The 21,437-nt window shown below is 36.4% G+C and overlaps 1 protein-coding gene across 11 annotated transcripts in view; it reads left to right on the forward strand.

The window, feature by feature from the left end:
* Positions 1 to 21,437, forward strand: part of GFPT1 (glutamine--fructose-6-phosphate transaminase 1) — a 92,620-nt gene that overhangs the window by 52,215 nt on the left and 18,968 nt on the right. For 7 of the 11 annotated variants that reach the window (XR_016395410.1, XR_016395411.1, XR_016395414.1 and 4 more), the window contains 4 exons: positions 10,421 to 10,535; positions 10,795 to 10,922; positions 11,878 to 12,045; positions 12,729 to 12,890. Coding sequence is in view for 4 of the 11 variants with exons in the window: in XM_089923066.1 (XP_089779192.1) it covers positions 10,421 to 10,535; positions 10,795 to 10,922; positions 11,878 to 12,045; positions 12,729 to 12,890; positions 13,180 to 13,287 (681 nt within the window). In the remaining 7 variants the exon portion in view is untranslated. Of the gene's footprint in view, positions 1 to 10,420; positions 10,536 to 10,794; positions 10,923 to 11,877; positions 12,046 to 12,728; positions 12,891 to 13,179; positions 13,504 to 13,532; positions 20,041 to 21,437 lie in introns of those variants that run through there. The other 4 variants (XM_089923068.1, XM_089923067.1, XM_022561222.2 and 1 more) reach the window with 2 other exon arrangements.

The following is a 21,437-nucleotide window of genomic DNA, read 5'->3' on the forward strand; positions in this document are numbered from 1 at the left end:
GAAGCATCTTTTTATAGTATATACTGTAATTCTTTAAAAAAATGGCTCCCTGAAAAATTTTAGTATTATGGCAGCTTAGTCTTAGTTTAATTTTCCTTGGATTCTAAAGTAATTTTGTTTTCCTTAACTGCCATAGACATTCTGGGCTTGGAGTTATTTAAAAGTTTGGGGGTGTTTAGTTATAGATCATTTCTGAATGGCAAGTATAAGTTTATATGTTAATGGGTGATGAAAGAAATTCTAATTGATCCTGATCCCTGGGCTCCATGATAGGGCTAGCATAAGAATTCTATAATCTTGATGATTAATTCCCAACTTTGCCTGAAAAACTGTCAAGGTTAGAGAGATATTATTAAATTTCTCAGAATGTTTGACCATAGACAATTTGATATTTCTGTAGAAATCAATGGGTATAACTGTGCAGACTCAGTAATTCTTGTATGTTATTGCAGGTGTTTAGAAGTTCACCACAGTACTGACTTTTGTTGATTTTTAAAAAAAAATAAACCAGTATAACTTTTATTTTTGGCTGAATAAAAAGTAAAACCAAGTTGAAAAGTTCAGAGTCAGCATTGTCCTGGTAAATTCTTTCAAACCTCAGTAATTCTAAATGTGAGGTGTAGCTTATTTTTTTCATAATTGGTTGCCTGGTATGTATTGATGAAATGAAAAACATGAAATTGGACATTAAGCTGAATGCAATAGAAAAAATATGTGCATTAAAGTTACTCTGTTTAATATTTGCTTTTAAAAACCAGTGCTGAGATGTTTTAAGTCCAAACAAAGAAACATACTCTGTAGAATAACATTTTTATTTATGGGCTGGAGGAACCAGAATACTCACTATCTGATCATTTTGGATTGGAAACAGTTTAGGTATCCCAGGAGTCCAAGATACTGGGTCTCTCCCTCTGTCCTGATAGTATATTTTGTGATTAATTGGTTTATTGAAAAGTAAACTTCAGTAGAAAGAAGTAGACTGGGAAGGACTGGAACTTAGAATACAGGTATGATTGTTAGATTGGAGGCAAGGGACTGAAAATCCACTTTAGTGCTAAGGGGAAAAAAATCCCAGTCTGCCAGTGGGACACATAGGAGGACAGGGACAGGTAGCTGTGGAGGAATGTATGAGCATCTGGTAGCTGGGAGGTGCAGCAAGAGGAAACAGGGAATCTAATTTAACTCTTGGGAAGGTAAGGAGCATTAGCAGACTGTGATTTTATTGTACGGGAGGCTCATTATCCACATTATGACAGGAAGATATTCACTCATGACGTGATCCCTTATCCAGAGAAGAGTAGTAGAAATTCAGCATATAATCTATAAAAAAAACCCAGGATGAATTATTAAAGTTAAAATTATTCATAGCACTGTAGCTGACAATATCACAGTAATCCTAGTGATTAATAATAAAAATGTAAATAAAACCCTCAAACGCCTGGAACATAAAAACGTTTCTTTAAATAACTTGAGTTAGAACCATATCAGAATTGCCATTTAAAAAGACTTTTTAGAAAAAATAACTATAATGAACAATATGGGTAAAAATTTAGATAGTGCGGCCAGAGTGATAGAAGTAGGTTCATAGCATTTAAATGCTTCAAAAAGAAAATGAACTGAGTATTGAACTCAAAAAGGTAGAAGAAGGAAACCCAATGAAGCAGAAGGAGGCAAATAATAGAGAAAAATGGATGAGTGAACAGCAAAATAGACAGCTTCAGGACCCTTATCTTGGTGGGCCTTAGCTGCTCTTCTGGAACCTTCCTAGGATTTTATCTGTATTACTGCAAAGCAAAAAAGGTGCCCTTAGAATCCTTCTCAACATAATGTTTCACTGTGACAACCAGTAGGTAAGGATTGACTCTATATGAAATGTATTTGCTATCCCTATTCTAGAAGTTCTATTCAGTTTAGTAAGAAAAATTAAAACAGCAGGAAAGGAGGAAACAAATTCTTATTTGCAATTGATATGATTGACTACCTGTAGAACTTAAGAAAATCAAGTCAGAAACTTCTTAGAATGGATAAAAATTCATGTAAGGTGCTTTATAGGAAACATATATAAAACAGAAGACAGAGTAGTGAAAATCACTGATGCTGAACAGAAAAAAGAAAAGAAGAATGAAAAGAAATGAGGACAGTTTGAGAGACCTCTGCGATAACATCAAGTGTACTAATATTCGCCGTATAGGGGTTCTAGAAGAAGAGAGAGAGAAAGGGGCAGAGAACATATCTGAAGACATAATAGCTGAAAACTTCCTTAACTTGGAAAAGAAATAGACATCCAAATCCAGGAGGCCCAGAGAGTCCCATACAGGACTTACCCAAAGAGGAAAACACCAAGACACATTGCGATTAAAATGACAAAAATTAAAGAGAAAGAGAGACTGTTAAAAGCATCAAGGGAAAAGCAAGAGATAACATACAAGGGAACTCCCATAAGGCTGTCAGCTGACCTTTAGCAGAAACCCTGCAGGCCAGAAGGGAGTGGCATGTTTTATTTAAAGCAATGAAAGGGAAAAACCTACACCCAAGAATACTCTAACCCAGGGGTCCCCAACGCCTGGGCTGTGGAATGGTGCTGGGCTGTGGAATGGTGCCAGTCCATGGCCTGTTAGGAACCGGGCCACACAGCAGGAGGTGAGTGGCGGGCAAGTGAGCGAAGATTCATCTGCTGTTCCCATTGCTCCCCATCACTCACATTACTGCCTGAACCATCCCCCCCATCACTTGCATTACCTCCTGAACCCTCCCATCCCCCCACCCCCCCACCCCCGACCGTGGAAAAATTGTCTTCCACGAAACCGGTCCCTGGTGCCAAAAAGGTTGGGGACTGCTGCTCTAACCAACAAGGCTCTTGTTCAGATTTGATGGAGAGATCAAGAGCTTTACAGACAAGCAAAGGCTAAAAGAGTTCAGCACCACCAAACCAGCTCTACAAGAAATGTTCAGGAAATTCCTCTAAGCGAAAAAGAAATGGCTGCAACTAGAAACATGAAAATTATGAAATGAAAAAGCTCATCAATAAAGGCAAACATACAGTAAAAGTAGGAAGTCATCCACCCACAAAGCTAGTAGAAAGGTTAAAGACAAAGCAGTAAAATCATATATGTCCACAATAAGCAGTTAAGGGATGCACAATACAGTTAAATGTAAAATATATCAAAAACAGTAATCATGAGAGGAGGAGAGTACAAATGCAGGGTTGTTAACATGCATTTGAAATTAAGAGACCAGCAACTTAAAACAATCACACACACATATATATACATATTGCTATATAAAAACTTCGTGGTAACCACAAACCAAAAATCTATAATAGATATAAACCAAAAAAAGCAAAAGGAATCCAAACAACACTAAAGATAGTCGTCAAATCACAAGAGAACAAAATAAGAAAAAAGGAAAAAAAAAAAAAAGACCTACAAAACAACCCCCAAACAAGTAATAAAATGGCAATAACATACATATCATTAATTACCTTAGATGTAAATGGACTCAGTGCTCTAATCAAAAGAGAGAGTGGCTGAATGGATACAAAAACAAGACCCATATATATGCTGCCTATAAGAGACTCACTTCAGATCTAAAGACACACACAGACTGAAAATGAGGGAATGAGAAAAGGAATTCCATGCAAATGGAAATCAAAAGAAAGCTGGGGTAACAATACTTATATCAGACAAGATAGATTTTAAAGACTGTTACAAGAGACAAAGGAGGACACTACATAATGATCAAGGGATTAGTCCAAGAAGAAGATTAAACGATTGTAAATATATATGTACCCAGCATTGGAGCACCTAAATACATAAAGCAAATACTAACGGACATAAAGGGAGAAATCAACAGTAACACAATAGTAGTAGGGGACTTTAACACCCCACTTACATCAGTGGACCAGTCATCCAGACAGAAAATCAACAAGGAAACACTGGCCTTAAATGACACATTACACCAGAGGGACATAATTGATATGTGTAGAGCATTCCATCCCAAAGCAGCGGAGTACACGTTCTTTTTGTGTGCACATGGTACATTCTCCAGGATAGATCACATGCTAGGCCACAAAACAAGACTTGGTAAATTTAGGAAAATTAAAATCGTATCAAGGGACCTCCCTGGTGACGCAGTGGTTAAGGATCTCCCTGCCAATGCAGGGGACACGGGTTCGATCCCTGGTCCGGGAAGATCCCACATGCTGTGGAGCAACTAAGTCTGTGTGCCACAACTACTGAGCCTGTGCTCTAGAGCGTGCAAGCCACACCTACTGAGCCCACGTGCCTAGAGTCCGTGCTCTACAACAAGCGAAGCCACCACAATGAGAAGCCTGCGCACCGCAGCGAAGAGTAGACCCCGCAACTAGAGTGAGCCTGCACGCAGCAGCAAAGACCCAACGCAACCAAAAATAAATTTAAAAAGAAATTAAATTCATATCAAGCATCTTTTCTGACCACTATGCTATAAGACTAGAAGTCAACTACAAGGAAGAAACTACAAAAAACACAAATGAGGAGGCTAAACAACATGGTATTAAACAACCAGTGGATCACTGAAGAAATCAAAGAGGAAATGAAAAAATACCTAGAGAAAAATGCAAACAAAAACATGATGATCCGAAACCTTTGGGACGCAGCAAAAGCAGTTCTAAGTGGGAAGTTTATGGTGATACCTCAGGTATAAGGTATTCCTCAGAATACCTAAGGAAATAAGAAAAAATCTCATATAAACAACCTAACCTTACACCTAAACAAACTGGAGAAAGAAAAAGCCCAAAGTTAGTAGAAGGAAAGAAAGCATAAAGATCAGAGAAGAAATAAAATAGAGACTAAAAAAATAATAGAAGAGATCAATGAAACTAAAAACTGGTTCTTTGAAAAGATAAACAAAATTGATAAACCTTTAACCAGACTCATCAAGAAAAAAAGGGAGAGGGCACAAATCAGTAAAATCAGAAATGAAAAAGGAGAAGTTACAACCAACATTACAGAAATACAGAAGATCGTAAGAGACTACTACAGACAACTATATGCCAATAAAATGGACAACCTAGAAGAAATGGACAGATTCTTTGAAGATGTATAATCTCCCAAGACTGAGCCAGGAAGAAATAGGAAATTTGGATAGACCAATTATCAGTAATGAAATTGAACCAGTAATTTTAAAATTCCAAGTAAACAAAAGTCTAGGACCAGTGGCTTCACAGGTGAATTCTACCAAACATTTAGAAAAGAGTTAACACCTATCCTTGTCAAAATATTCCAAAAAATTGCCGAGGAAGGAACACTCTCAAACTCATTCTGTTAGGCTGACATCACCCTGATACCAAAACCACACAAAGATATCACAAGGAGAAAACTACAGGCCAGTATCACTGAAAAACATAGATGCAGAAATCTTCAACAAAATATTAGCAAACCAAACTCAATGATACATTAAAAGGATCATACACCAGGATCAAGTGGGATTTATCCCAGGGATGCAAGAGTTTTTCAGTATCCAGAAGTCAGTCATTGTGATACACCACATTAACAAATTGAAGAATAAAAACCACGTGATCATCTCAATAGATGCAGAAAAAGCTTTTGGCAAAATTCAACATCCATTTATGATAAAAGCTCTCTAGAAAGTGGGCATAGAGAGAACCTACCTCAACATAATAAAGGTCATATTATGACAAACCCACAGCTAACATCATACTTGGTGAAAATCTGAGAACATTTCCTCTAAGATCAAGAATAAGACAAGGATGCCCGCTGTCAACACTTTTATTCAACATAGTATTGAAGTTCTAGCCACAGCAATCAGACAAGAGAAGGAAGTAAAAGGACTATAAATTGGAAAGAAAGAAGTAAAACTGTCACTGTTTTTGCAGATGACGTGATACTATACACAGAAAATCCTAAAGACGCCACCAGAAAGCTACTAGAGCTTTATAGTGAATTCGGTAAAGTTGCAGGAAACAAAATTAATATACAGAAACCTGTTGCATTTCTATACACTAACAATGAACTATCAGAAAGAGAAATTAAGGAAATAATTCCATTTACCATCACTTCAAAAAGAATAAGATGCCTAGGGATAAATATACCTAAGGAGTTACGAGACCTGTACTTTGAAAACTGTAAGACACTGATGAAAGAAATTGAAGACAACGCAGATAGAAACATACTGTATTCTTGGGTTGGAAGAATTAATATTGTTAAATGAACATACTATCCCAGGCAATCTACAGATTCAGTGTAATCCCTATCAAAATACCAATGCCATTTTTACAGAGCTAGAGGAAGTAATTTTAAAATCTGTATGGAAACACAAAAGGACTCCAATATCCAAAATAATCTTGAGAAAGAAGAACAGAGGTGGAGGAATCATGCTCCCTGACTTCAGACTGTACTACAAAGCTATAGTAGTCAAAACAGTATGGTGGTGGTACAAAAACATACACATAGAATAATGGAACAGAATAGAGAGCCAAGAAATAAACCCATGCACTTATGTTCAATTAATCTATGACAAAGGAAGCAAGAATATACAGTGGAGAAAAGTCAATCTCTTCAATAAGTGGTACTGGGAAAACTGGACAGCTACATGTAAAAGAATGAATTAGAACGTTCTCTTAACACCACGTATAAAACTACACTCAAAGTGGATTAAAGACTTAAATGTAAGACTGGAAATCATAAAACTTCTAGAAACAAACATAGGCAGAATACTCTTTGACCTAAATCGCCACACTATATTTTTGGATCCTTCTCCTAGAGTAATGGAAACAAAAGCAAAAATAAACAAATTGGACCTAATTAAACTTAAAAGCTTTTGCACAGCAAAGGAAACCATGAGCAAAACAAAAAGACAACCTACTGAATGGGAAAAATATTTGCGAATGATATGACCAATAAGGGGTTAATATTTAAAATATATAAACAACTCATACAACTCAACATCAAATAAACAACTGAAGACCTGAATGCAAAATTGGCCGAAGACCCAAGTAGACATTTCTCCAAAGAGTACATGTAGATGGCCAGCAAGCACATGAAAAGATGCTCAACATCGCTAATCATCAGAAAAATGCAAATCAAAACCACAACGAGATACCACCTCACACTTATCAGAATGGCTATCACGAAAAAGAACACAAATAACAAATGTTGACAAGGGTACGGAGAAAAGAGAACTCTCATACACTTTTGGTGGGAATGTAAATTGATACAGCCACTGTGGAAAACAGTATGGAGAATCTTCAAAAAACTAAAAATAGAATTATCATATGATCCAGCAATTTCAGTTCTCAGTGTATATCTGAAGAAACTAAAAACACTAATTTGAAAAGATACATGCACCCCAATGTTCATAGCAGCATTATTTACAATTGCCATGATACGGAAGCAGCCTAGGTGTCTACCAACAGATGACTGGATAAAGAAGATGTGGTATTTATATATAATATCACACAATGGGCTACTACTCAGCCATAAAAAAAAATTGAAGTTTTGCCATTTGCAGCAACAGGGATGGACCTGGAGGGCACTATGCTGAGTGAAATAAGTCAGGCAGAGAGACACAAATACTGTATGATGTCACTTACATGTAGAATCTAAAAAATACAACAAACTGGTGACTATAACAGAAAAGAAACAGAGTCACAGGTACAGAGAACAAACTAGTGGTTACCAGTGGGGAGAGGGAAGAGGGGTGTGGCAGTAGTATAGGGGGAGAGGATGAAGAGGTACAAACTATTATGTGTAAAATATGCTACAAAGTAAAACATGGGGAATATAGCCAGTATTTTATAATAACTATAAATCGACTATAACCTTTAAAAATTGTGAATCACTTTATTGTACACCTGTAAATTACATAATATTATACATCAATTATACTTAAATAAATTTTTTTTTTAAATATACAAAAAGATTTCTCTATAAACTGACATTGACTACTTAGAAAAGTACGGGGGTGTGTGTTTGGAGGGGGGGAATTCTATTTTTCAGTAGCTATAAAAAATACTTAAAAATAAGTCTACCAGGAAATGTGTAAGATATCCATAAATATTTGTCAAATAAATGAAAACTATATAACTCTTTAGACTTTTAAATTCCTAACAAATTTATAGAAATATGATGTTTCTGGATGGGAATATTGTTTTAGAAATAAAACGGCAAATCTGGGACAGAATCTATAGTCCTGCAACATAGCTCTAGTGTATCAAAGAACTTAGGCTACAGGAAATGTCTCAAACTTGACATTTGAGAGATAGGGTGGGGCGAAATGGAGGGAAAATTGTGTATTTATAAAAATAAAAACAACTTAACATCTTGCACTAAAATTAATTTCAGATGAATAAAAATGTAAAGAAAAAAGAGAAAAGGGACAATGGAAACAACAGAATTAAGAAAATTTAATAATGCTTAACTGATGTTAGGATGGAAGGACTATTTAAGCTTCAAAGCATGACATAAAGTTAAAAAATGAAAACTTCTGTGTGAATAAACACCATTGTAAAAGGTTAACCTAAACTGGGAAAATGAATTTGAAATGTAACAATAGAGACCTTTTTAAGACCAACTGAAAAGAAAACAAACCCAAGTCAAAAAACAAGTGAAGAATAATGAAATTAACTTTCAAAAGAGAAAACATAAATGGCTAACAAATATGAAAAATAATCTTAATTTTTTGGATTCAAGATATGTATGGTGAAGTAGTCATGAGAGTACATTGTCCAGCAGTCTAATGGTAAAAATTCGTTAAAAGGGTAGTTCTCAATATTGCAAAGAATGTGGTAAAATAGGCATATCTCACATTCATATGTCGCTAACAGGAATCAAAATGGGCTTGGCAGTGAGACCGCAAGTTTTCAAATATTTACATTCTGTAGCCTCCGAAAATAAATGTCTCTTAGTTCAAATTCTCATTAATGAAAAGTTTGTTTTGAGCCTGTATGTCAGGCATTATGCTGAATGCTTTACATTTGTTTCGTTTAATTCTCATGATTATCTTGTAAGTATTATGTATCTTTAAGAGGTAGACCATCTGAGACCCAAAAGGGAAAAAACTGCTCAAGGTTATTACACACTAGTAAACAAGATAGAAAGCATTCTGTCTTGGGAAAGTGCTTGTGATGTTAAGTAAGAATAAACACATGGGCTTCCCTTGTGGCTCAGTGGTTAAGAATCCGCCTGCCAATGCAGGGGACATGGGTTTGATCCCTGGTCCGGGAAGATCCCACATGCCACGGAGCAACTAAGCCCATGCACCACAACTACTGAGCCTGCGCTCTAGAGCCTGCAAGCCACAACTACTGAGCCCGTGTGCCACAGCTACTGAGCCTGTGTGCCACAACTACTGAAGCCTGTGTGCCGCAACTACTGAAGGCTGTGCACCTAGAGCCTATGCTCCGCAACAAGAGAAGCCACCTCAGTGAGAAGCCCGTGCACTGCAACAAAGAGTAGCCCCTGCTCGCCACAACTAAAGAAAGCCCGTGCACAGCAATGAAGACGCAACACAGCCAAAATTAAGTAAATTAATTAATTGGTTAATGAAAAAAAAAAAAAAATGAACGCACTTGGGGAATCCCCTGGTGGTCCAGTGGTTAGGACTCCTTGCTCCCATTCCAGGGGGCACAGGTTTGATCCCGGTTGGGCAACTAAGATCCTGCAAGCCATGTAGCGTGGCCAAAAATAAAATTAAATTAAAATATAAAATAGAATAAAAAAAGAATAGCACAACTTATAAAATTACACCTACTAATAATTTTCTTAACAATATAAAGGAAAAAAATAGTAAAAATCGAAAGTAATTACTCACAGTGTTATTAATAATATATTATTAATGTAATTATTCCTACTAATAAGATTGGGGCTTATTCTTATTTCTATTTACTTTTCTACAATTGAACTTTAAAAAAATTTTTAGCCAAAATTAAAAAAAAAAAAAGTAGTAAGAACAGGCAACAGACAAAAGTGAAAAATCAAAGAGAAAATTTTTTAAAAATCCAACAAAACCAGTGCAAGTACATTAAGGAGAGGCTTTTAAACCCTTATTTTTGATTTACATTCAAAGCTTATTTGGTTATGCACATACAGATTTACTCTCTACTTACCTTCCTTTGGTTCATTTCTCTTCCTTTCTTGAGGGTACTGTATTAGGGATTTCATAAGCGTCCACTGCATTATAAGGAACTTATATTTGGTATTTGGAAATAAAGGTTAAGTTATTTGCTCAAATTCGGAAAAGGAGAACAGTGGTAGATTTCCTAAATACTGGTTTACTTTGCTGCTACTAATGCTGTTTTTAAAAAAATATGCACTTAAACCAGTGGGAATTTTTTTGTTTATTTTCATCTTTTTAAATTAAAAATTCCAGCTTCTTAAAATACAACTGCAACTAATTCTTCTGCTTTTTTGTGGTATTTCAGGCATACACAAGCCAGTTTGTATCCCTTGTGATGTTTGCTCTTATGATGTGTGATGACAGGATCTCCATGCAAGAGAGACGCAAAGAGATCATGCTTGGATTGAAGCGGCTGCCTGGTATGAAGATACTCACACACTCTACTTGTTGTCTAAGGGAGTGGGAAATAAATGGGTGAAGCTGTGGCTTGTACCTATTTAGTCAGCAAGATCTTTTTACTTTACACCTGTGCGTTTAAAAACCCCACAGTGATAGCACAGAAGATTAGAAACGTTGGTCTTTTATCGGTTGCTACCCATATGTTGTTATTATTATTATTATACTGGTTTAGTTTATTGTCCTCTTTTCATAGATTTTGCTAATATTACTTCTCAACAGATTTAATTAAGGAAGTTTTGAGCATGGATGATGAAATTCAGAAACTGGCAACAGAACTTTATCACCAGAAGTCAGTCTTGATAATGGGACGTGGCTATCATTATGCTACTTGTCTTGAAGGGGCCCTAGTAAGTCTTCTCACTTACAATTTCAGAATGTTGACTTATGGACCTGGCACATAGCCATACTTTTACTTATGTATTTTTTTTTTAAAATTTATTTATTTGTTTATTTTTGGCTGCATTGGGTCCTCATTGCTGCACGTGGGCTTTCTCTAGTTGCGGCGAGCGGGGGCTACTCTTCGTTGTGGTGCATGGGCTTCTCATGGCGGTGGCTTCTCTTGTTGCAGAGCATGGGCTCTAGGATGCGCGGGCTTCAGTAGTTGTGGCACACTGCTTCCGTAGTTGTGGCATGCGAGCTCTACAGCACAGGCTCAGTAGTTGTGGCACACGGGCTTAGTTGCTCCACGGCATGTGGGATCTTCCTGGACCAGGGCTCGAACCCGTGTCCCCTGCATTGGCGGGCGGATTCTTAACCACTGCACCACCAGGGAAGTCCCAGTCCTACTTTTAGACTGAATGAAATAGGTGGAAGTTTTACAAAAGTGCCTTTATATTTATGCATTCTGATTTGTTTACCTTGAGGTATAACAAAGTATAACAGAATACTTAATTCAAAAGTGAAAATCAAGAAGAGTACATTTTAGCATGATACCGTGGGTTTAGCAAGGAACTTGGGTTATTTTTTTGTCCAAATATGAATAAAATAAATATTAAGTTCTCTAGGTGTGAGATTTAATTGAGGTCAAATATGAAGCAATTGGGAGATCAGTTACAAAGAAATATGAGTACATTCATGATAGTCTAAACTCTTCAAAAAGTCCTTGTGGACTTCCAAATAGTTGTTGACATTATATTTAGAAATAACGATCAGTTAACCTGTTAGCTATATTTGCACATCAGTGATCCTTTAATACTTTTGGATAAATAGACAGGGACTTCAGACATCAGATGTCTTGTGTAATATTTAAAGAATGGGTTTTTGAAAAACAGACTGAAGACTAATCTAGTTTCTTCCTATTAGAAAATCAAAGAAATCACTTACATGCACTCTGAAGGTATCCTTGCTGGTGAGTTGAAACACGGCCCTCTAGCTTTGGTGGATAAGTTGATGCCTGTCATCATGATCATCATGAGAGATCACACCTACGCCAAGTGTCAGAATGCTCTTCAGCAGGTGGTTGCTAGGCAGGTAAGTCAGGAGCTGCTGTGAGGACACCTTGGGGGGTTAAGAGTTGGGTCACTAAAGCTTATTTGAATTTTATGACATTTAAAGTGATAGACCAGTACCCATCAGGTGGCTTACAAAACATGCTTAGGTTTGCATGTGAGTAATCTGAGATACTCAAGAGTTTTGACAGGACCTAGCTCATAGTTCTCATAATACCAGAACCAAGATCAAAAATGAGGTCTTGGTCTCCAAGTCCTGTCTTCTTCAATTAGTGTATACTGTTCTCTTTTAATTTAATATTCTTAAATGTGTATTTCAGGAGGAACTAGATTTTACATTAATATTACTGGTGCTGTGCTTAATTGAGTTTTCTTCAGATCATTTGGCTGTGTATGTACATTTCCAAAGATGTTAATCTCTAGTCACAATGTAGTGGTTACAGACTTGGGCTTTGAAGGCAGGTAGTCCTAGAATTAAGTACCAGGCCTGGTATTTCTTAGTTGTGTGAGTTTGAGAAAGCACTGAATCTTACAAAGCTTCTGTTTCCTTGACTGTGAATGAGACTTACCACATGGGGTTGTGAGTTTAAATGAGCCTATGTCAGTGAGGCCACGTGTGGATCGTGCAGTGCAAAATTTGCATGCTCATGTGTTACAGCCCTGCTTTTGCTTAACCAGTGATTGCGAGTGTGATTTCTTTCCCAGGGACGGCCAGTGGTGATCTGTGATAAGGAAGACACTGAGACCATTAAGAACACAAAAAGAACAATCAAGGTGCCACACTCAGTGGACTGCCTGCAGGGCATTCTCAGCGTGATCCCCTTACAGTTGCTGGCCTTCCACCTGGCTGTGCTGAGAGGCTATGATGTAAGTGGTGGACCGCTTTGGTCTGGCTTTTCACCCTGGTACATTTTGATAGTTTCCTTCTAAATTTTTAGCAGTAGAATTTGAGAATTCCCCCATACATATCTCTGTCACTTGTTATATTTCCATGGCCCAATTTGTAGGTTACATCCTAACATTTTCATACCCATGGACTTGAAGGAAACTTGGACGTTACCTCCATGACTGGAGATTACCTGTTGTTTTCTTTCTGTGTTTCTTAATGAGGTAGCTGTTGGAAATCCTTTATTTGGGACTTTCTCACACACTGTAGGACTCTCAGCATTCCTGGTCCCTCATTCATTGTGACAACCAAAGTGACAATCAAAACATCTGCTCTTATACGTTTCTAGTGTCCCCTGAGAGGGATGCCACCTCATAGAGGACCACAGGAGTGTTTCATGTGCCGAACTGGCTCCTTTGGAATTCTTCTTCCTGATTTCAAGTCTTTTAAAGATATATTACTATATTTTCTAATCTAATTCTTTGTAGCCTATAGTAAAGATGGTTAATGAACATGTTTTCTGTTTTATGTTTTTTATAATCAAAAATAATTTGCTTATAGCTATCCCCCCCCCCCAATATCTGTATAATCTCTCAAAAATTGCTGGGTTTTTTTTTTTGCAGGTTGATTTCCCGCGGAATCTAGCCAAATCTGTAACCGTAGAATAAGGAACATCTGAAACTGGGCAGTTAAGCAACACAAGACACCTTTTGTATTTAAAACCTTGATTTAAAATATCACCCCCTAAGCCTTTTCTAGTAAATCCTTATTTATATATCAGTTATAATTATTCCATTCAGTTTGTGATTTTTGTGAAATTACCTCATATTTTCCCAGTAATTTGTGAGGGAGTTTGAATAATGGAATCTATATTGGTATTGGTGTCAGAAAGAGATTTAGCTCTCATTTTCATTAAAGGATGCTGCGTGTTGGATTTCCGGGCCCTCCACTTCAATCTGAGAGGCGGCCAGTGAAAGAGTAGTGCATTTAATTGGAATATTTAAAGCCAACAGCAATGTACTCGGACATTTAACTCAGTTATAGAGAGAAGATGCTGTGATTTATTTGGAAATTTGTTTGTTATTTTGTTTTTAAATCAAACCGTAAATCTTAAAAACTGAAAACTTTTCTTTGTGGGATTTCTAAGTTGTTAACCCTAGTCTCTCAAACTTATTGCCTGTTATCTGTATGTCAAGGTATCTTAGGAAGATAAATAGTATAGTAGTGTGTTGGTTTTCTCCAGCCCTTGATAGAAAATACTTGCACAATTTCATAGCACAAACTTTAAACTTGAGCTGCTTTGTACAATTGACAATATGATTTTAAGTTTGAAGATGGGATACATACATGTTGTATATCCTACTCCTTGCTTTTTCATCTCCTGAAAGTGGTTTTTAATTTCCTCGTATCTGTAGTTTTTTTTTTTTAATTACTGCTGAATGACATTTTATCTTATTCTTTGAAATCACCACACAGAGTTGCTATCAAATGTCTCAATACCAATATATTCAGAATTCTCTTCAACTTTGTCCCAGAGAAGAATTACCTGCAGTTAATTTTAACTTCTCTCACTGCCTTGTTGCATCAAACTAGTAGTACCTTTGTGCCAATTTGGAAGCTCCTTGCAGTTGTTTGGAAGATTTACAAGTCTTTTGACTAATCATTTGACTCTAAATGTATACGATGGGCTAGAATTAGAAAAAGCTATATGCTTTATACTGATATTAATGAAGGATTATATAAAATTTAGTATTACTTTCTAGGAAGTTTTCTCTGTATATTCTGTTCTACCCCTGAAAAATATTTAGGAATGGAGAAGATATAAATAATACTGAGGTGCCTTCAGCTGGCTAGTGTCAGAAATGGAAACTTACAATTTAGATTAAAAAATTTAAAGTAGAATATTAGCTTGACACCCAAAAAGTTGTAATAATTTCTTCACGGAGCTTTTTTGGCCACATCTTGGGCGTTACAGGATAGTGTGTTTATGTTTTGGTTAAGTCCTTCTCTTTCAGAAGTTTTCACTTTTAAATTGTGAAGGTAAGATATTTAGTATAATTAAGTAAGCTCAGTCTTTTCCTTTTTCTGTGTTTGAACTTCTTGATGAGGTTACGATCTTCTGGTAGCTATTGGAAGAGAAGCATAGAATTCTGCTTTGTGTTAGGGTTAGAGAAAGAATTGGCATATTTTGAGGTAATTCAGAAGGACTCTTAGATTAAGACTAGAAACCTGTTTTTAAAATGAAATAGGATTACTGTTCACATTTATATAGCTACTATAGCTATATTTATCTATTTTAGTTGTTTCTAATATTATTTTGTGTAGGCCTGCTAGTTTTAGTATGTGTGTAGTGTCATTCTTATGTTATATTAGCATTTTATGCACATGATATATATGGATTTGTAGCATTTCCAAAGTTCAAATTAGCTTTCTAAGTGAAACTGATATGTGAAATCAATCATTAATTTTCAGTCTCTGTTTCCTCTCCCTCTGTGTGTGTGCGTGTTTGGTGTGTCTGTCTATCTTTCTCTAGCTCTCAGACACACATATACACTTCAGGCTAGGGTAAGTTCTAAACCAAATCTCAAAAACCAATAGTGAGGAAAAAAAAGGGGTATTTTCCAAACAAACGTGGCTTCCATTCCCTACCCCTTCTTCTTGCTCCCTACCCTGTTTAGTGTAGTGATTTTTAGATGCTTTTATGAATTATGAACACAAAAAATACTGTAATGAGGCAAACTGCTAATAAGTGTGGATGCTCAGTTAAAACCAGTATAATACAGGATAAGAAAATCTGATTTTTCAAGAAAGATATTCTACAAAAGGAGTCCTTTCTGTAAAAATTCTTTCTTGTAGTACATTTAAAATTTAAATTCACTCATGTATAACTTAGAGTTCCTTACCGCAGGTCCTGAGCCCTTTGTAGGCCAGAGGTCATGTTAGCATCTAACACGTGGCCAAGTACATGATTGTAACTTTGGCATCAGTCAGCTTTTCTGTCTTTTTAAATCACCTATGCCATAGGAATAGATGGTAGGAGGAAAATTAATGTTAACTGTTTTTAGTTTGTTATAACTCTGTCAACACCCTATTATGGGAAAGTCACTGTGCTAGAAACTGAAAAACCCATCCTGTTTAAAGCAAAGTCCACTTGTCCCCAGACGGACTCATCACTCGTGGAGACTAGGATCACTGGAAGGCCCAGGGTGAGAGAGTAGAAAAATGAAGTTGAGCTGTTAAATGTTGTGAGTGGATTTGTTCACTTAAATCATGGTCCAAGTTTTGGTGCATATAATGCTCCTAAGAGGTGAAGTGCATTTTGTAGAGTAAGCTGTTATCACAGGCTGTAGATCCATGTGTCTGTGGAACTCTAAGGAACAGCAGTCATTAGACTCAAAGGTGAAAACAATCAAGCATCACAACTAAAAGGGAACTGACACAGTGTGATGTGCAGATGGGGCTGTTAGAGTGCTAATAAAGATTTTCTCTCTTAGGTTCTTAGGAAATTGTTTCCGAGATGACATTGTCTTATCCTTTTGAATACAGGTCTCTTGACCTGAGTTAATTATGAGGATGAGAGGAAAAGAACCCCTTTTTAGCTCCTTGGTAGTATTCCTTTGACACATTTCTATAACTCTTCAAAGAAGGAAAACCAGCTGAAATGTTTGCTGTAACAAACATATTTTAAGAAGTCCTTTGGGGTCAGTTTCCTCTCTCTCTCTTTTTTTTTTTTTTTTTAATTAGGATATATACTATAGCAATAAAAGGGAACGACTAATGTTAATTACTTACTGTATGCTACAACTTAAGTGATTTTTCTAAAAAGCACAATGTCGTTGAAAATGTTTATTTAAAAAGAATTCAGAGCTCACACTGAATTTGTGAAGGCCAAAGAAATTGAAGGGAATGGTAAAGAAAGATAAAGAAGTCTTATATCCACATATTTAGTAGATGTTGTATACCAGAATACCAGGTGGTGTTTTACCTGCGAAAACATATTTCAGATTACTTTCTTTGTTTTTAGCGTTAGAGCCTCAGGTTTAAAAGTTTTAACAATTAAATCATTTTTTCCCCACAATATTTAAAGATTGTTAATCTATCAGTATTTCCCTAGCTTGATGAATTTAACTGTATCTTTAGATGTGTGACATGATAACCAGTAGGAATGGTAATATTAGCTTTGAACCAATAGTATCCAGGGTTAAAATAAAAATCATAGTTAACTAGCAAAACCGTAAAGTTATGCCATATTAACTTGTGAGTCTGTAATCGCTTGATATCAATGTTATGGAATATGCCATAAATAATGGCTAACGAGAACTTTTTAGGAAATTCTCAAATTACCTTTCTTACTACACTAGTTTTCAGAATGAATATAGAAGTGATCCTATTAGCTTTTTAAAACTGTTCTGCAGTTAATTTTTAATTTTTGCTTAAATAAAACTTTCAGTATTTGTTTAAATTATATTTCTTGTGAGCTAGAAATTTCAGAATCATCCTGCCTTTGTTTCAGTTTTCTGTTCTTCAAGATGAATGTTTAGTTTACTGAGCCAGTTGGTCATTTCTTCCTCATGTCTTCTGAGTCCAGTGACTATAATTCTGAACTGTGAATAAGTTACCAAAAACTTGCTGAGAATTGCATTTTGAAGCAATTTGCCAATATTTGAAGTGTATACATGTTTGTCATTGTGTTAAAGATTGTACTGTGCTAAGAATGTAGCCAATGTTTACTTTAGTTGTTGGTAAACATTTTTGATGCTAAAAGTTTATTCATTACTGTTGCTTTTAAAAAGAAGAAATATTACATAAATATATTTAAAAGTCACGTCTTCACTCCAACTTCCCAATTATTTAAAAAGGATTATTAGATAAAACAAAGGCTCTACTTTTTCTGATGTTATACTCTGTAAATATTATACTTTCTCAAGTCTTTTAGAACTTTTTGTGACACTATGTTGTTTTTAGCAAATTTACAGGGTATATGCAGTGATCAACAACTTTGTTTAAGTGAATTGATAGTTGCAAAAGAAGGCTATTTAAGATGGGTGAATAGCAAGTACAGCATATACTCCAAATCTAAAGTTTCTGTAGTATCTGGCAATCTCTTAATCATTGAACAAAGGGTCCTTTTACAGGATCCTTTTATAAACAGCAAGCTAAAATCTCTATCCCTAGTGCTTACAGCACTTGCTGTGTTTTGCAGGAGACAGAGTTATGCCAGGGTGGTTTGAATGAATAGATGTGCTGTGTTGCCTTCCCGTAGAATTGAGCCCAATCTCTCATCTCTTTTTCACTCTGTGTTGCTCTGCAGCAAAGCCCAGATCCACACCAGCATGGATCATTTTTTCCACAGGCCACATTTTTTTACATAAAGTTTAGCTTTACTCCTAGTGAAAGGTTTTCTTCAGATTCTCTTCAGTTCACTATCAGTAAGTATTTACCGAGTGCATATTAAAGGCCAAGAAATAATCTCCCTAAAAATTAAGAGGCCACTTTTCATTGAAGTGGATTTGAGGTAAAATAAGTTCTTTAATTTTTTGGGTGAAGGAAAGAAGTCCTTAAGTTTCTCCCATTCATCTGAGGTTAAATTGTTCTATCTAATTTAAAAAAACGATGTAGAAGCTTTATTAGTTTAACAAGCATCCTGGAGATAAAAAGTAATCTTGTAGGGCTTCCCTGGTGGCGCAGTGGTTGAGAGTCCGCCTGCCGATGCAGGGGACACAGGTTCGTGCCCCATTCCGGGAAAATCCCACATGCCGCGGAGCGGCTGGGCCCGTGAGCCATGGCCACTGAGCCTGCGCGTCCGGAGCCTGTGCTCCGCAACGGGAGAGGCCACAACAGTGAGAGGCCCGCGTACCGCACACACACACACACAAAAGTAATCTTGTAATAATATACAGAGAAGTTGCCAGGTTATAGGTCATTTAACCAGCTGACCCCTCCCCAGGAAGTGTATAGGTAATAAGATAAGTTTATTATTCTCTTTTTGGTTAGCATGTACACAAGAGATTATTTCCAAGGTTGAAAAGACATATTTGTGAACTTCATATTAACATGATTCATTGACTCAGAACGCCAAGGTTCACACATGTATTTCTTATAGAGAATGCTGTTATGTAGCCATATTTCCTTTTTCATATTTCAAAAAATTTTTGATATGGAATATGGATGTGTAATTGAAAATATGGAATAAAAAACAGAGCTTGTAAACAATTGGAGAAGTGCACTCTGCATAGAATTATAGTTATTTCCTTCCCATTCATTTATCAGTCTGCCTTTGTATATGTTTATATAAAATTAAAAAGACTTTATGCCTGTTAGAATGAAAGCAATTGGCATGTTTTCATATGCTCTTAATTTCTGCAGTTTAGCGACCGATTGCATTATTTCTAACAATGCGAATAAGGTACATTGCGGAACTCACAGCTATTGCACACCCAGGGGATATTTAGAGGTTAATTTTTGCCTCCATCACTTAGCTCTGTGTGCTTTGAAATGGAGATAAATATGGTGAGGTCTTAGAAGGAAAATGGCCAGAATTCCCAAAGCCTGGAATATAGGTAAATACTCACTGAGAGTTCTAGATGCACTATACCTAAAAGGCAAATGATCACTTGTTCTTAACTAATATATTCTTAATTTGTGAGACCCACAGGTTGATATCCGTTAGTTTTAGATTGTCGTGCAATAGCCAGGGTGCAACGGTCTAGATGTGTCAGGATCACTACAGTTTGTTTCTGCCAACGGCCCCTTTCAGGTGACACTGTTGTTGGCATTAAGAAGAGCCAGTGTGGCATCAGTCAAGGATGTTTTACTGTGGCAAGTTCAATGTGAGATGGACTCGTTAGAAAGCTTTGTCTTCAAATAGTGCCCCTAACTGGGATGGAAAATAGTCTGAGACGATAAAGACTTTCAGTTTCTAGGTAATCAGAATTGCATTAAATTCAGGTTTCTTTCTGTTAGACTTGAATGTATCTAGCCAGTGTGATTTATGGGGACTTTTGGTTGTTGTTGTTTTTTCCTGTTTACTTTGTACATAGAGTTGTTTTGAAATATTGAGCACATTTGCTTTGAATTTTATCTCTTGCTTTCTGTTTTGTATTTGTCATTTGAATAAAATTATAAACCCAATATTGATTTTATTCTTAATTCACTTTTACTGCTGCTATGGAGAAACCTAGGAACTGTGGGAGATCTTCGTAGGATTTCTGTCGTATGTTCTTGGTTATTAACTTGGAATCATGTGTTACTGAAGTTCAAAGCATTTCTTTCTTTGAAAGAAACAAAAAATTAATTTTAAAACTTCTTCATATAGGTAGTCTTTTTCTGTGCTTTAAGTGAAGTGGAAAAATATACTGGCCTCTGAGCGCAGAATTCACTTCACTGACACAACATTAGTAACTTAAGTACTTTGAGTTGTTTTCTTAGCAGAGACAGATTTATATCAATTTATTTGCAAATTCCTGGTTGTTCCTGTGACAGAACACAGGAATGAAGGGCAGTGACTGAGATTCCCCAAGATAGAGAAAAGTTAGCTGCCTTACAGACACATCGGTCCCTTCAATTTGACCTTCCCAAAGTGTGATGTTCTTAAGTTAATGGTTCTCGACTCCTTTGGGCTGAAGTAAGGGCAGCTCTGAGAATGTTGACAATCACCCTATCAGAAGATAGGGCTGATTTTTAATGTTATTTTTAAAATTAAAGAATCTATAATGGCTTGGCTTTTGCTCAAATAGGATGCCTCAAAATTTAATCATTATTTAAATAGATATTCTCTTCACAAAAATTTAACAGCCAAGTCTTGCTTTTCTTGTCAATCTTAACCTTGTGCTGTCCAGTGTACTGGGTACACCAGGTACACAGATCATATGAAACAGGACCCATGGACAAATGAACTCAGCGTAAACAACATGTATCTCTGTGTGCCTGAGCACATGACTTTGCCATAGCAGTTGCTTAATAAAATACTTGCTGACCTAAGTTATAGTCTAAGTAGCATTTTTTTTCCCCTTATTTTTTCTTTCAGTGCCTTTACTTGCTGAGTTAGAGTTTGGTCAAGAAATTGTAAATCACTACTGGCATTTCCAGTAGGAAAGGATTTAATAGGGAGAATTGGGTTTACACAGCCATTAATTCTGGGAAATGCAGATCAGGGAGGGCACTGTGAAATCTGCCAGTGTAGGAATTGCAGCGAGCTACTGTCGGTGATTTCAGCTGTCCAAAGCATCGGGGTGGATGATTGTAAGGAAGATATTGGTGAGTCCCACATTAGCTATCTGATGCCCATTAGTCTGTTTGCAGTTGCCACTAGAGAATATTATTTTTACTTCTCTTTCCCCTTCCAAATTGTGCACAAATGGCTCTCATTGGTGAAATCTAATTGTATCTCTGTGTACAGGTATCCAGTAGAGGGGAGAATTTAGAAGGGTGAGGATAGTACAAAATATTGAGCAGATGTTGTCCATCACAGTTCACCCTTTGGAATACACAGCATCTATACTTACCTTTGTATCCATGTTTAAGTTTCC

The sequence above is a fragment of the Delphinapterus leucas genome, chromosome 13, assembly GCF_059928025.1.
Source record: "Delphinapterus leucas isolate spDelLeu-1000000601 "Yukka" chromosome 13, BTC_Dleu_Yukka2, whole genome shotgun sequence".
Lineage (NCBI taxonomy): Eukaryota > Metazoa > Chordata > Mammalia > Artiodactyla > Monodontidae > Delphinapterus > Delphinapterus leucas.